This window comes from Sapajus apella, unplaced genomic scaffold (genome assembly GCF_009761245.1).
Source record: "Sapajus apella isolate SASKATOON/1434 unplaced genomic scaffold, GSC_monkey_1.0 scaffold9, whole genome shotgun sequence".
Classification (NCBI taxonomy): Eukaryota; Metazoa; Chordata; class Mammalia; order Primates; family Cebidae; genus Sapajus; species Sapajus apella.
This window is the reverse complement of record NW_022436949.1, coordinates 23,650,940-23,665,094: the sequence shown is the minus strand read 5'-3', so window position 1 is coordinate 23,665,094 and position 14,155 is coordinate 23,650,940. Positions and strand designations below refer to the sequence as shown.

The 14,155-nt window shown below is 37.8% G+C and overlaps 1 protein-coding gene across 22 annotated transcripts in view; it reads left to right on the top strand.

Moving 5' to 3' along the window:
* MYCBP2 (MYC binding protein 2) overlaps positions 1 to 13,910 on the top strand; it is a 274,498-nt gene extending 260,588 nt beyond the window's left edge. For 19 of the 22 annotated variants that reach the window (XM_032277416.1, XM_032277426.1, XM_032277425.1 and 16 more), the window contains 7 exons: positions 127 to 230; positions 1,349 to 1,537; positions 2,336 to 2,443; positions 3,618 to 3,827; positions 6,712 to 6,819; positions 7,432 to 7,597; positions 13,075 to 13,619. In XM_032277416.1, the coding sequence (XP_032133307.1) occupies positions 127 to 230; positions 1,349 to 1,537; positions 2,336 to 2,443; positions 3,618 to 3,827; positions 6,712 to 6,819; positions 7,432 to 7,597; positions 13,075 to 13,190 (1,001 nt within the window). In that variant the 3' untranslated portion in view covers positions 13,191 to 13,619. Of the gene's footprint in view, positions 1 to 126; positions 231 to 1,348; positions 1,538 to 2,335; positions 2,444 to 3,617; positions 3,828 to 6,711; positions 6,820 to 7,431; positions 7,598 to 13,074 lie in introns of all 22 variants that reach the window. The other 3 variants (XM_032277408.1, XM_032277409.1, XM_032277423.1) reach the window with 2 other exon arrangements.
* Positions 13,911 to 14,155: the final 245 nt, after the last annotated feature.

Genomic DNA, 14,155 nt, shown 5'->3' with positions numbered 1-14,155 from the left:
TGTCAAGCTGAATTTCCCAAACACAACAGCTAATACAAACCTAGTTTGCTTTTTAAAATTTAGTTCTGTTAAAATATGTAGAAAACATATCCATAAGAAGGATTTTTATTTTTTGCTTGAACCTAGGTAAACCCACCACAAGTAGCTCAGAAGCGTGTCGCTTCTGTGGTTCCAGGAGTGGAACAGAGTTATCTGCTGTTGGCAGTGTTTGTTCTGATGCAGATTGCCAGGTAAGCATATAGTGAGATAGTCAGGCCATCCCACTGAGCAATAGTCCATATTCCCCTGTGACACCTTTATTTTATATAGATAAGAGTTATAGCTCAGAGTCACTGTAGCCTTTTAAATGAGCGTATTACCTATGTGAAGCATTAAATGCCTTACCAAAGTTGGATCTTGGGTCAAATAAGGCTTGCAAGCCCAAACCACACTTTTTTTGAGTGTTTCTCGGTTACCATGATCATATATATTTAATGTCTACTTTTGTATTAGAAACAGTTAAAAATTTATTAACTGTATTTCCTTTACCTCTTACACGTTACTCACTTATTTCCTTAAAATAAATTTTCAGTATCTGAGAGTTCTTTAGTTTTGAACATAAATAAACATATTCCATGTTGTCCAAATGTTTTTAGTTTCTCAATTGATTTAGTAAGAATGTGGATATGCTCAGAGAGTGAGAGTTATCTGTTTTGGGTTTTGTTTTTTCTTTTAATCCCCATTTTGGTGATGCGGGGAGTGGTAACTGGGAAATTTTACATTGGGGAACTTTTTGCTTCATAGCTGTGCATGGTAACAAATATGAAATTATAATTCACTTATCAGCATTCCCTTTATACAGAGTGATATTCTTTAAAATCTCATTTAAAATAAAAACGGACTTTGTTAAGAAGCCTAATTTATATTCAAACAAAGATTAGTAATTACTTTGTTGTTACTTGGCCTGCATAGATACTTCCTATGGGAAAATAATCTTTGGAAATTTATATAATAGGGAAAATTACCAGAATGGTGCCTTTTTAAATATTTGTAACCCGCACGTTCTAACTCTTAAGTGAGTGTTGAACAGTGAGAGCACACGGACACAGGGAGGGGAACATGACACACTGGGGCCTGGGGTGTGGGAAGCTAGGGGAGGAATAGCAGGGGGTGGCGGGATTGGGAAGGGAGGGATAGCATTAGAATTACCTAATGCAAATGACGGGGCGATGGATGCAGCAAACCACCATGGTACGTGTATACCTATGTAACAAACCTGCACAATCTGCACATGTACTCCAGAACTTAAAGTACAATAAATAAATGTTTTTTAAAAATACTGTGTAACATTGTAATTCACCTTTAACAGGAATATGCTAAGATAGCCTGTAGTAAGACGCATCCTTGTGGCCATCCATGCGGGGGTGTTAAAAACGAAGAGCACTGTCTGCCCTGTCTACATGGCTGTGATAAAAGTGCCACAACTCTGAAGCAAGATGCCGATGACATGTGCATGATATGTTTCACCGAAGCGCTCTCGGCAGCACCAGCCATTCAGGTTGCCTCAGCTTTTAAAGTATTAAATGTATCCAGATGTTAACATAGGGAATATACTTAAATAAACAGTGGATTGAAATCTTTTTTTATATCAATAGGCAAAATGTTCTTTTAATCTGTGCATCTACCAGGCTAGTGAGGAGCAAATTCTGCCTCTTTATGTTCTGCTTCCTATTTTGTATGCTCAGCTTTAATTTGTGATTTGTGTGAGCTTCTGTAATCAACAGAACGTATAAAATGTTCAGAAGGGGGGGAAATAATTAGATTAACCCCCAGTAGCTAAGGCTCTTCTTAATTTCCAAAATCCAGAATGGTATTTTTATAACATTATATAATTGACTTACACATAATGATACATGCATAATAGAAGTTAGTGTGCACTAAATAAGTTTTTTAAACTTTACCTGTTGCTTACACTTTCAGTTCTCATGATTCCAAGATAATAATATTCTCCAAAACAAGATCATGAATCAGTAATTTACTCTTCTTTTCCTGAGATACAAAATTGAATACGTTTACATTTTTCCTAACCTGGCTTACTTTATATAGGTGGCATTAATACATTAATGGTAAAAAGTAGACACTGAAGGCCTAGTTAATAGTGTCTCAACTTACTATAATGAAATTTAGTAAGTAATAGTGTCCCAATTTCAATGTCCCAATGAATTTTCATTAGAGTAAATTACATGATTTTTCTCTTCACTGCTTTAAGTAGTACCTTGCAATAAATAATCTCACAGTCACTCAAGTGTTTATCATTATTATATTTGCTTACATCCTTTTCTTTTGTTTATTTAAGCTGGATTGTAGTCACGTATTCCACTTACAGTGCTGTCGGCGAGTTTTAGAAAATCGATGGCTTGGCCCAAGGATAACATTTGGATTTATATCTTGTCCCATTTGCAAGGTATGAAAAGAATCTGAAATCATGTGCTATTTCTTTTGGTCTTTCTTTTCATCTTTCAAAATAAACATGTGTCAATATCTCTTGGTTTCCTCTCAGTTTACTTTTTATATACCAGCCCCCAGCAGTTTCTTCCCTTCTCATTCATGTGGAACCTGAGAATATAATCTCTCTGTTATAATGTATCTCAAAACAGTAATTGTCAATTTAAAACTGGTTACATTCTGTTAAACGTATTTCATGAGAAAATTCATTTAAACATCCTGAGGCATGCATCTCTACTTTCAGACCACCAGAGAGCTCAGTTGACATAACATGACAATGACTACCGAAAAGAAGAATGAGCCCCTGGTGTTTGTAGATACTGACACCTGCCATTAAAGAGTGAAATCAGAACCTTCAGTACCACCAGAATAGATTCTTTTAGAGCTCAGTTAAAACAAGGAGAAAATTTTTGGCATTTTGACACATCTCTACAAAGGTAGTCAGCAAGTAGGAAGTTATTTTGGCAAGCTAATAATGATTAACAAAAAGTTATTTAAAGAATGTGGCAGTGCTTTCCCTATCAATTTGTCTTTCCTTTTTTGTTCTATTAAGCTCTCCTTATTTTCTTATCTTCATATTTGCAGACTAATAGAAAGGGTATGATATGGAAAGACAGCACAGTCATTGTCTAGATAAACTGAGGAATAAACAAAAAGATCATAGTATTTTACTCTTCCCTATCATATGGTGCCACGTATATTAATAGATACATGAAGATTTTATAGCAAATACTACCCATTCACTTCTGTCACCTGGCATTCTACCCTCCCCTCAAGGAACCATCACACACACACACACACACACACACACACACACACACACACACACACTGTGTCTTATTTGTGGCAACAGCTAGGGCAACAGGAGATATATTTCAGACTCAGGAAATGTAAAGCTAATGAAATGTAATTTTTATGCTCTGTGCCCCATTTGCCCCATTTTCCCTGCTCTTGGGAAAATATGGACTTCTAAAGGCTTTACAGGATGTTTTTCAAATTACATTTGATTTAAAATATGTGTACTGTCTGGTTATCTTCTTCTAGCACAAAGCTTGGCACTTAGGTGCTTACTAAGTCTTTATTGAGTTGATTAATAAATGATTCTGCTAAAGAATGTTCATTTTTTATTGCAGAACAAAATAAATCACATAGTACTAAAAGACCTACTTGATCCAATAAAAGAACTCTATGAGGATGTCAGAAGAAAAGCCTTAATGAGATTGGAATATGAAGGTCTGCATAAGAGTGAAGCTATCACAACTCCTGGTGTGAGGTTTTATAATGACCCAGCTGGTTATGCAATGAACAGATACGCATATTATGTCTGCTACAAGTGCAGAAAGGTATGCTAGAAATTATACTGAGAAGTTTTAAAAACTAGAGCTTACCAATATGATTAAGAATTAAAATTTACAATGATAGCTAAGTATTCTTCCATCTTAAGGCTGAAGTTAAGATAGCCTGGTACAATGTTTCCCAATGTTTCCAGTAAAATTTATTTACTTAACTTGTTTGGGGATTCTTAATTTAACCTGAACAAACTTTCTGAAACATGCAGTATTTCTGTATACAAGCTACTTAATAAGCTGTTTGCCCAATGCAATTACTTCTTGAATAAACTCCTCTTACTTGACTCTGCTAACCATTTCTTCCTTAAAACTCTTAATTCCTTGGCTTCCAGGACAACACCCTCTTTTTCTGTCCTCCTTCCTTTCTGGTCATTTATCTTTAACTTCTTCATTAGATTTCTTTCTCTCTCTTTTTTTTTTTTAACCTACCCCTTACATATTTGTTTTCCCAGAGCTTCATTCTTGCCTAATGGTGACCTCTTTTAAATCTCTACCCTGGGTGACCTCTTTTATATCTCTACCTTGGGTGACCTCTTTCACATCTCTACCTTTACCTACCATGTATACCTTTATGACCTTCCAAAATTTTTGAGATTTAGATAAAAATATCCAACTGTGTAGCAGACATTTGGATCTCCCACACATACTTCAGAGTTCACATGTCAGGTATTATATTCATCAATCTTGGCTGGGCACAGTGGCTCACACCTGTAATCCCAGCACTTTGGGAGGCCAAGGTCGGTGGATTTCTTGAGCTCAGGAGTTTGAGACCATCCAGGGCAAGATGGTAAAACCCCGTCTACTAAAAATAGAAAAATTAGACAGGTAGGTTGGTGTGTGCCTACAGTCCCAGCTATTTGGTGGCGCTGAGGCAGGGGAATGGCTTGAGTCTAGGAGGTTGAGGCTGCAATGAGCTGTGTTTGTGCCACTGCAGTCCAGCCTGGGTGACATAGTGAGACCCTGTCTCAAAAACAAAAAAAATAACTCTACCAATCTCTGATCTTTATTGACAAAATACTGTAAATTCTGTCTCCAGATCTTTCTTGAGTCCTTTTTTTCTTTCCATTGCATCTCCAGCAACCCTACTCATTTTCCTTAGTAACTACAGTAGCCTTCTTCCTGAGCACAGATGTAGAACCCTGATTCCTACATTGCATCCCTTACACTTAACTGTTGCTAATTTTTTTTTACACTTCTAGATGTAAAATCTAATTGTCATTCTTCTACTTATGATACTCTAGCCCAGTCTCCCTCTGCAGTCTCATCTCCCAAGATGCTACCATTTGTTCTCCATTTGCTACAACATACCAAATAACTTGTATTCCCCAAACTCAGCCATGTCTGCTCACCCACTGACATCCTCATGCCATCGCACAGGCCATTGCTGTTCAAGGAATGTTCCTCTCTGCCTCCTCCTGCACATTTACTCTGACCTGCCGCCCCCCTCCCTATACACACATGCTGTCATGCAGAGCCTAATCCGTCTTGTCATACCTAAGTCTTCAGCTCGTTTCACCTCGTCTGACATGCCCCCATCTCACTACCATCTTGCAGGCATCTAGCATAATATTCCCTATTCTCCATCGTGACTACTGGGTCACTTACCTCTCTGCCCCACTTGATAAGTTCCATGAGGACAAAGACTATGTTTTTTCATTTTTCCATCTCTAATACTTAGCACTTATTAGATACTAAGTGGAGAATGAATAAATGAGTGACAGAATGACTACACGAGAAGGGTGCATAGTCCCCCAGTGTAACAAAAAGAAAATACAGAGGATGAATGGATATCTAAGTAGAGAGATGACAGCCAGAAAGGCAGGTAAATACGTGCACACCCAATAGCGTACATTTATGAAACTTGTATAATTACAAATAAAATATTTCTGTGTGTTTGATGTACTAAACATTATAAATGAATATTGTGCTATTACAGGGTAGCAGTCAAGTATTTAGGAAGCCAAGCAGAGGATATAGAAAAGTGAAACAGCTGGAGTAAACAGTCTCCAAGACAAACTGAAATACATCCAGGATTAGGTTTAGCTGGTGAACGACCGTTTATAACCTCTGCATCAATGGATCCTGTCTTTGGACATGTTTTTCTAGTATAGATAACAGATTTATGTTGACTGTGTTTGTTTATTCCCAATCCGGACATAGTTTTTTGACTATGAGACATGATGTGCATGCAGATCGTCCCAATTTCTTGGCCTCACTTAATCTCTGCCCAGGGCAAATACAAATAAATCATCTCTACTTTAAGTGTGAATCCATTTGAGAATCAAAATAGCTTTAGGCCAGACATGGTGGCTCATGCCAATAATCCCAGCATTTTGAGAGGTCAAGGCAGGAGGATCACCTGAGCCCAGGAGTTTGAGGCCAGCCTGGGCAACATAGGGAGACCCTGTCTCTACAAATAATTAAACAATTAGCCGGGCATGGTGGTGTGTGCCTGTGATCCTAGCTACTCCGGAGGCTGAGTTGGGTGGATCACCTGAGCCCAAGAGGTTGAGGCTGCAGTTAGCCATGATTATACCACTGTGCTCCAGCCTGGGCAACAGAGCAAGACCCCGTCTCAAAGAAACAGAGAGAGAGAGAAAGAGGAGGGAAGGAAGGGAAAGAGGGAAGGAAAGGAAAGAAGAAAGAAAGGAAAACAGGAAGGGAAGAAAGAAAAAGAAAGAAGAAATAGCTTTATTTCTTACCCTGATCCACCCTACTGTCAGCAATATGGACGTGCACTTGGCATTTCAAGGGATGGTCTAGTAGACAACAGTATTTTCTGAGACCCCTTGATCTTACTTTCACTCTGTCCATACTGTATCTCCCATGCCAGAGTTTTCTTTTTTCCTGCTGTAATCTAGATGTGTTTTCACCACAGGCATATTTTGGTGGCGAAGCTCGCTGTGATGCTGAGGCTGGACAGGGGGATGATTATGATCCCAGAGAGCTCATTTGTGGTGCCTGTTCTGATGTGTCCAGGGCTCAGGTATGCAGAACATTTTATTAGAAACATACTATTTTTTAAACGGTGATATGGTGAGAATGTTAATCAGGCTTTTCTCTTGAGTGTTTTCTGATATTTGTTCAATGTTGTATAAGTTTTCACATTTCATATATATTATTTTCTTTGGGTGATGTTTTATAATTTCGTCTTCCATGAAATGATCACCGTATTTAAACCATGTAATAAATTTACTTATTTTCTTAGTTTCTTAAACCTTCAGTGAAGCCTTTAGGTTTTCCCCTCTTTAATGAAATGTTCACAGTACATCTGTAAGATTATGAGAGAGGTTAATTTTATTAATTTCCGTTTGACAGGCCATAAAACATTCATAAGGAAATTAAGTAGCTTGTTTATTAAATCAGATAGATTATGATGGAAATGGAATTAGAACTTGGATCTTTGTCCAAAACTTTTGGGCAAAGCCATATATTTATTCATTAGTTTTTAAACATGTGTATCATCAGTTTTTCAATCAATTTTTGGAGTTACGTATGACCTCAAAATACGAATTAAGGAGCTATGTATATGCCTATCTTAAGTGTAATTGACATAGTCTCGCTATGATCTGTGTCTGTCTCTTCTCTTTTCCTATAGATGTGTCCCAAACATGGCACAGACTTTTTGGAATATAAATGTCGCTACTGCTGTTCAGTGGCTGTCTTTTTCTGTTTTGGAACAACACATTTTTGTAATGCTTGTCATGATGATTTTCAAAGAATGACTAGCATTCCTAAGGAAGAACTACCACACTGTCCTGCAGGTATGCTTTTAATATTTTAAAATCACAATTCTGATCTGTATAGTATAGTTTTATTTAAACATTCTATGAGAGCTCTTTGTTTCAAGTGACAGAAACTCAACTCAAACTAGCCTAAAGAAGCAAGAGGAATTCCTTGACCTTTGTAAGCATATGACTTTCTGGGTGAAGTAGGAAGCAAGCTCATCATCATGAGTGAGGAGTTAGCTGTGACGGAGCAGATCTCTTGGGGTGTGAGAATGAAGTCTACTAAGGATTAGTAAAAAGATGGCTTTTCAGCACTAAGAAGTCATGTGAAGTTCAATATTACAGAACCATTTAAAAGGATTTTGTGATTTTTTTTTTAATGAAGCCTGGAACCGTTGCCATGAAATGAACAAGTGATTTAATCTAGAATGGCTGGGAATCAGCAGTATAGTAAGCATGAGGAAGTCAAGGGAATTAAAGAAGCCGCTCAGAATACAGGAGAAATGATTGTCCATGGAAACCAGGCTAAGGGAAAACAAGTATGAAACCAAAAAGCAGCTGAAAATACTGGAAGAGGACAGGAGGCTGGTAATAACCGTGGGGTGGAATACCAGGCTTTATGGAAGTGAGAGAAGTAGAAGGAGAGGTCCGTGCAACCATAGGAGAGGATTTTACATAATATGTATCTGAAATTAGTGAGAATAAATGCACAAATACATACAACACAATATACCATGTTGTTAAAGCTGGAAAACACAGTGCCATCTGTTGCTTATCAGAGTGCAAGTGACAGACCTCCCTGGAAAACAGCTCGATAATGCCTCTCAAAGTTACCAATGTATCAACCCTTCAGCACTCCCTCTTCAGGGATATAGCTACAAATGAAAGAGAAATAAAAAGGGCAAATAAACAGGGTTATTAATGCAACATTGCTTATGATAATAAAAATGTGTAAAAAATGCTAGTATCCAGTAGGGTAGTAGCTAATATTACACATCAGTTAAAAAAAAAAAAAAAGAATAAGGATGGTGTTTCTGTGTGCCAATTTGGAAAGGTCTTTAGGAGATAGTATCAGATGAAAAAAGCAAATTAGGCCGGGTGGGGTGGCTGGCTCCTGTAATCCCAGCACTATGGGAGGCCAAGGTAGTTGGATCACTTGAGGTCAGAAGTACGAGACCAGCCTGGCCAACCTGGTGAAAACCCCATCTCTACTAAAAATACAAAAATTAGCCAGGGATGGTGATGGGTGCCTGTAATCCCAGCTACTCGGGAAGCTGAGGTAGTATAATCGCTTGAGCCTGGGAGGCACGAAGGTTGCAGTAAGACAAGATTGCACCACTGCACTCCAGCCTGGGTGACAGAGTAAGACTCTGTTTCAAAAAAAAAAACAAACAAATTGCAGAACAGGGTATGTAGTATTTTGCCTTTTGTAAGAAAGGGGGAAAGTGAGAATATCTAGTCATATTTGTTTGTATTTATGTGAAGAAACCCCTGGAAAGATACATAAGAAATTAATAATACTGATTAACAATTTGGAAAAACAAGGAGAAGATGGGGGTAAAAACTGGGGAAGGTGGCTTCCAATTGTATATCATTTCTAACATTTTGATTTTAAACCATGTGAAACATACCCATTTCAAAATAAAGATAGAGTTTTTCAAGCATGACTACTTTTTACCATTTGCTCATGTCAAATAAAAATTTTTGTACTGTTTCTTCTCAATAACTGTTTTTTTTAAGTAGACGTAGCAGGCTTTGAAAGAAGCAAGGTCAGAATTATGTGAGCCGAGGGTTTGTAGGATAATGGACAGAACAGAGATGTGAGCCATGCTTGGAGGGAGAGAGTGATGTGCTAGAGGTCAGCAAATAAAGGGAGTATGGAAAGGGCAGTATTCTAGATGATTGTAGATGACTTGAGCTTGGAGGAAGGGCAATTATTGAATGAAAGTTGTAAGTTGTGGTCTGGAAATAAATAGGAACCAAGAGAAAATCAGTCACATGCTGTAGCCATATGACCTACAGGAGCTTGGGAGATAACCAGCCTCCAGTTGAGAAAGATTTAAGGCAAGCGGTGTCATCAGGGAAAATCTAGATTTTACTTAAACTTTCCTCTGTGTTTAAAAAAAAAAAAAGAAAGAAAGAAACAAGAATGCTAAAAATAAGGAAGTTAACAGTGAACCACATTTAGAGAACACAGTGGTGGGTAGTAGCTGAGAGAGGAGGGTCAGGCTCCCCTTAGTACAGTCACGTACCAGGCAGTCAACACAAAGGAATCACAGGAGGGAGCCAGAGTCAGCAGAAGGAAGGAAGGACCTCAGTCCTGGGCATTTTTGCACATATTTTCTCAATTTTTACAACCTACAAGTAGACAATACTATCCCTGTTATCAAATGGAAAATTGAGAGCTAGCAAGGTTAATGAACTGGCCTAAGAACATTCTCTGAGATTGAGGTATGCTCTTCCAGCCTCACACATTCCTCCAATTCATCTGTTCATTTAGAGAATGGGAATAGAGTAAAAGAGATTCCACAGGGATATGAGTAGAGAAGATGGCCATATACAGTTTACTTAGAAGGACAGAAGAAGCAGTTCTCTAACCACTCTCAACCCGCTAATTCTCATCGTTTTAGATAATCAGTCTTCATCCATTCAGACTGCTATAACAAAATACTATAAACTGGTATAAACAGTGGAAATTTATTCTCACAGTTCTGTGGACCAGGAAGTCTAAGATCTAGGAACTGGCAGATAAGGTATCTGGTGAGGGCCCACTCTCAAGCTCATAGGTGGCGCCTTCTTGCTGTTGTGGAAGGGCAGGGGGCCTCTCCTGGGTCTCATTGATAGGAAGAGTGCATATCCCATTCATGGGTTCCACTCTATGACCTCATCACCTCCCACAGCTCCACCTTCTAACACTGTAACGTTGATGTTAATGTTGTAGTCTAAGCAGTGCACCAAGATGTAACAGTCTCATTGTCTGAGATAATTCCTGGAGTTCTTTGTCCTACCTCCAAGAAGATTAAGGAGCACAGACACCAAGGTGAGGTTAGAGCAAAAGTTTAGTAAGCAAAAGAGGAAAGCTCTTGCCAGCAGAAAGAGGGGCCCGAACAGGATGCCCACTATGAGGCTGGGGTCCAGGGTTTTTATGGACTGGAAAAGGGAAGGAATGTGCTTAGTCTGCAGGCTGTCTTGGAGAAAACATGACTCAGCTTGGCCCAGGAACCCACTGGAACCCAGTGGAGCCCACTGTGCTTATACCCACAAAAAGAGAGAGCCTACTGACTATACAAAGGACATAGAACTTAAAGTATAATAATAATAATAAAGTTTACATCTTTCTGGTTAGAAAAAAAAAAAGGACAAAGCCATTTCTATGCCAGGTCTTGTCCTTTATTTGATTGAAGGTTTTTCTATTTGTGCAGCAGTAGGCATGTCTTTAGGCACAGCACCCTGGGCTTGTTCCCTTATCGGCGCCTACAGCTTGATTTTTTTTTCCCCCGGCTGCTTTTTATGTTATGTGGGGATGAGGCACTGACCCGTGGGCCTCTGGGGCTCTCTGGGGACCCTTCCTTTGCTATCTACCTAAGGCAGGCTGACTAACTCCTTTCATTAACACAATAGTATATAAACTTGGAGGGGCACAAAAACATTCAGACCATAGTGTAATCCCTCTGTCCATTTATTTCTAAAATATTTATTGACTACCTTCTCATGCCAGAATGCTTAATCTTCACAGCACCCCATGAATTAGGTATTGCTGTGCCTATTTTAAAGATTAGGAATTTAGCAATCAGAAAAATTAATTTTACTTCAGTTTCATATATCCAAAATGAGGATAACAGTTTCTGCCTCCTATGTCTGTTAAACAATTAAGTAGTTGATATAAACTAAAACAGTGAGTGCCCCAGTAGTAAGCACTCAAAATGTTTACAGGTGTGTTTGTTTTGTTTGGTTTTCACCATTTTTATTTCTCACCATCGTGTTGGATTACGAACACCTTGAAGACGGGAGTCATGCACTCTTCATTTTTAAGTCCAACAATGCCATTCATGCGTTAAGCATGCAGTAAATACTTGTTGAGTAAGTGACTCATTTTTTCCTTGAAAAAAACCCAAGGACTACAGTTTGCATCACCACCACTGAAATGTTGCATCTCTGAACTAGATCTGCCATTGAGTGTCCCCATCCTGCCCACTCTCCCCCACCCACTGGTGGGGTGGGCAGCAGTGTGCAGTGTGATTTGGAGAGCTACTGATATACTTTCTGACAGGAATAATTAACTTTCTAGCAACCTTTGGTGTCTTCCCGTGCTGACCCATCCTGGGGTCTGTGCCTGCATTTGCCTGAGGCGGCACTCATTGCCACTCTCATGCCTGTTAGCTCTAACCTGAAGTTTACTTCTCTGTCTGAGATTAGCAGTCTTCAGTTTGATACTTACTCTCATGCCTTGGTCTTACTCTTACATGGAACTTACTTTTTATTCCTCTAGATCAGGCCTCAGTTTGTGGTTGTTCGGTAATAGTAGTAATAGTTATTTATTGGGTATTTATATGTGCAGGCGAAGAGGTTTACAAATGCTAGCCTTTTATCCCTCATGGTTTCCTTCTATTATGTCAGAGATATTTTTAAACCTAGAAAAGGTAAATTAAATGAGACATCATTCCTCACTGATCCGTGTCAGCTCATTCCATCCAATCTCATGATTTTTTCTCTCAAGCAAAATCAGAAATTATTATTTTGAAAACTAGCTGTAGAAAACTAATGCACAGTTCCAATTCCTCCATCTACCCTTAAATAGGCACTCTGCTGTCAAGTATAAGCCTAGTGTGTTTTCCTGATATTACCAAGTAAGCCTCCTCGTTTCTAAAGAAACAAAAAATCTTTTTTAAATGATAGGAAACCCATGATGTGAAACACATTAATATAACACATTTCTTTTTTAAAATGCTGTTTTTAGTACATTTTATAGACCTACTTTGATTATTAACAAATTTGTATCTTTCCCAAAGTGTTTCTTCCACATTGTATTTTATAATATTGTTCATATTTTTGAGCTGATCAATTTTCATTTTCCTGCTAATCTCCCTCAGGTACTTTTAAAAATTACACAAATAATCGGCCTTCCCATTTTACCAGTGTGTGCATTTTCATCAGTAAAGATAAAAGGGAAACATGGCTTCTTTAAACTTAAATTTGTTTTTACTTATAGAAAAACATTCTACACAAAAATCTCCCTGTTTTCTATTCAGAAAAATAATGTTCTGCCAGACTACATTAAGGGTTTTTTGTGACTTTTTTTGTTCATTGCTCTTTCTTTTAATATGATATATCTGATGCATTTATTGAATATTTTTACTTTTGTGATCAGAAGAAAAATTTCTAAATGTTATATTTGTATAATCACAGTCATGTTATTTCTTTGAATAACCTATCAGTGATTTATATTTATATGAGGTTCATATGTGTGTATTCTTAAAACATTATTTTTCTTTGCCTCCTTCAAATTTATACAGGTCCCAAAGGCAAGCAGTTAGAAGGAACTGAATGTCCACTCCATGTTGTTCATCCACCCACTGGGGAAGAGTTTGCTCTGGGATGTGGAGTGTGCAGAAATGCCCACACTTTTTAGAACATTCAGATCCTTTGTCTACAGAGAGAAAAGTTGTCTTCATCCCCCAAGAGGATGTGGTGAGCTTTAAACTCTGCTCAGGATAAGGACGGGACCATTTGTACATCCATGAAAATGAACCATTCACAGTGCAAGAAGGATGCCAAATACCATGTACATAATTCTTGCTATGAAAAGTTTCCCCATTATTTTGGTTTATCTTCTTTTGAACACATGACATCAAACTTGTGAGGTGTTTGCATGTGGCCATTACAGTCATTGGCCTGTGAAGCATTGGACATTTATAGAGATAATTGATATAAAAGAATCGCCATGCCCATGGACTAAAAATGATGCTGGCTTTCAAGCAAAAAAAGAAAAATAATCATTGTTTATTGTATACTGCCTTTTTGTAATCCTGTACAATTGCATCACAGGTGGGGATAAAAAGAGGAATATTCTGGATTATTTCCTAGACTGTTATTTAAAAAAAAAAAATTGTGTTAGGACAGCATATAAATGTAATAAGTATCACACTGTATATAAAGATATCAATGTTTGTCCTGTATAAGAATTACTAAATTACAAATGCAATTTCATTTAAACTTCTAGGTTAAGTTTGAGCCTGAAATTTTAATGAAGTGCAATACTGAGTGTGCCTCATTATCTTGCAGCTGTAAACATATTGGAATGTACATGTCAATAAAACCACTGTACATTTTTATACAGTGATAAAGTCTACCACTGTGGGAGGTGTTGTTTGAGAAACAAAATTTAACACCTTTAAGATCTAAAAGTCCAGTTTTCCTCAGAAATGTACTAGCATAATTATAATTTTCATAACTGTTAGGGAAAATAAGAATAGTAATGAGGTTTAGTGTTGGAATCTTAAACCCTGGGCAGAAATCATGAACATACATACATTCATAGGTAGACGTATTCATACCAAGACAGAAGAAAACATTTAGGAAATTCTATCTTAACTA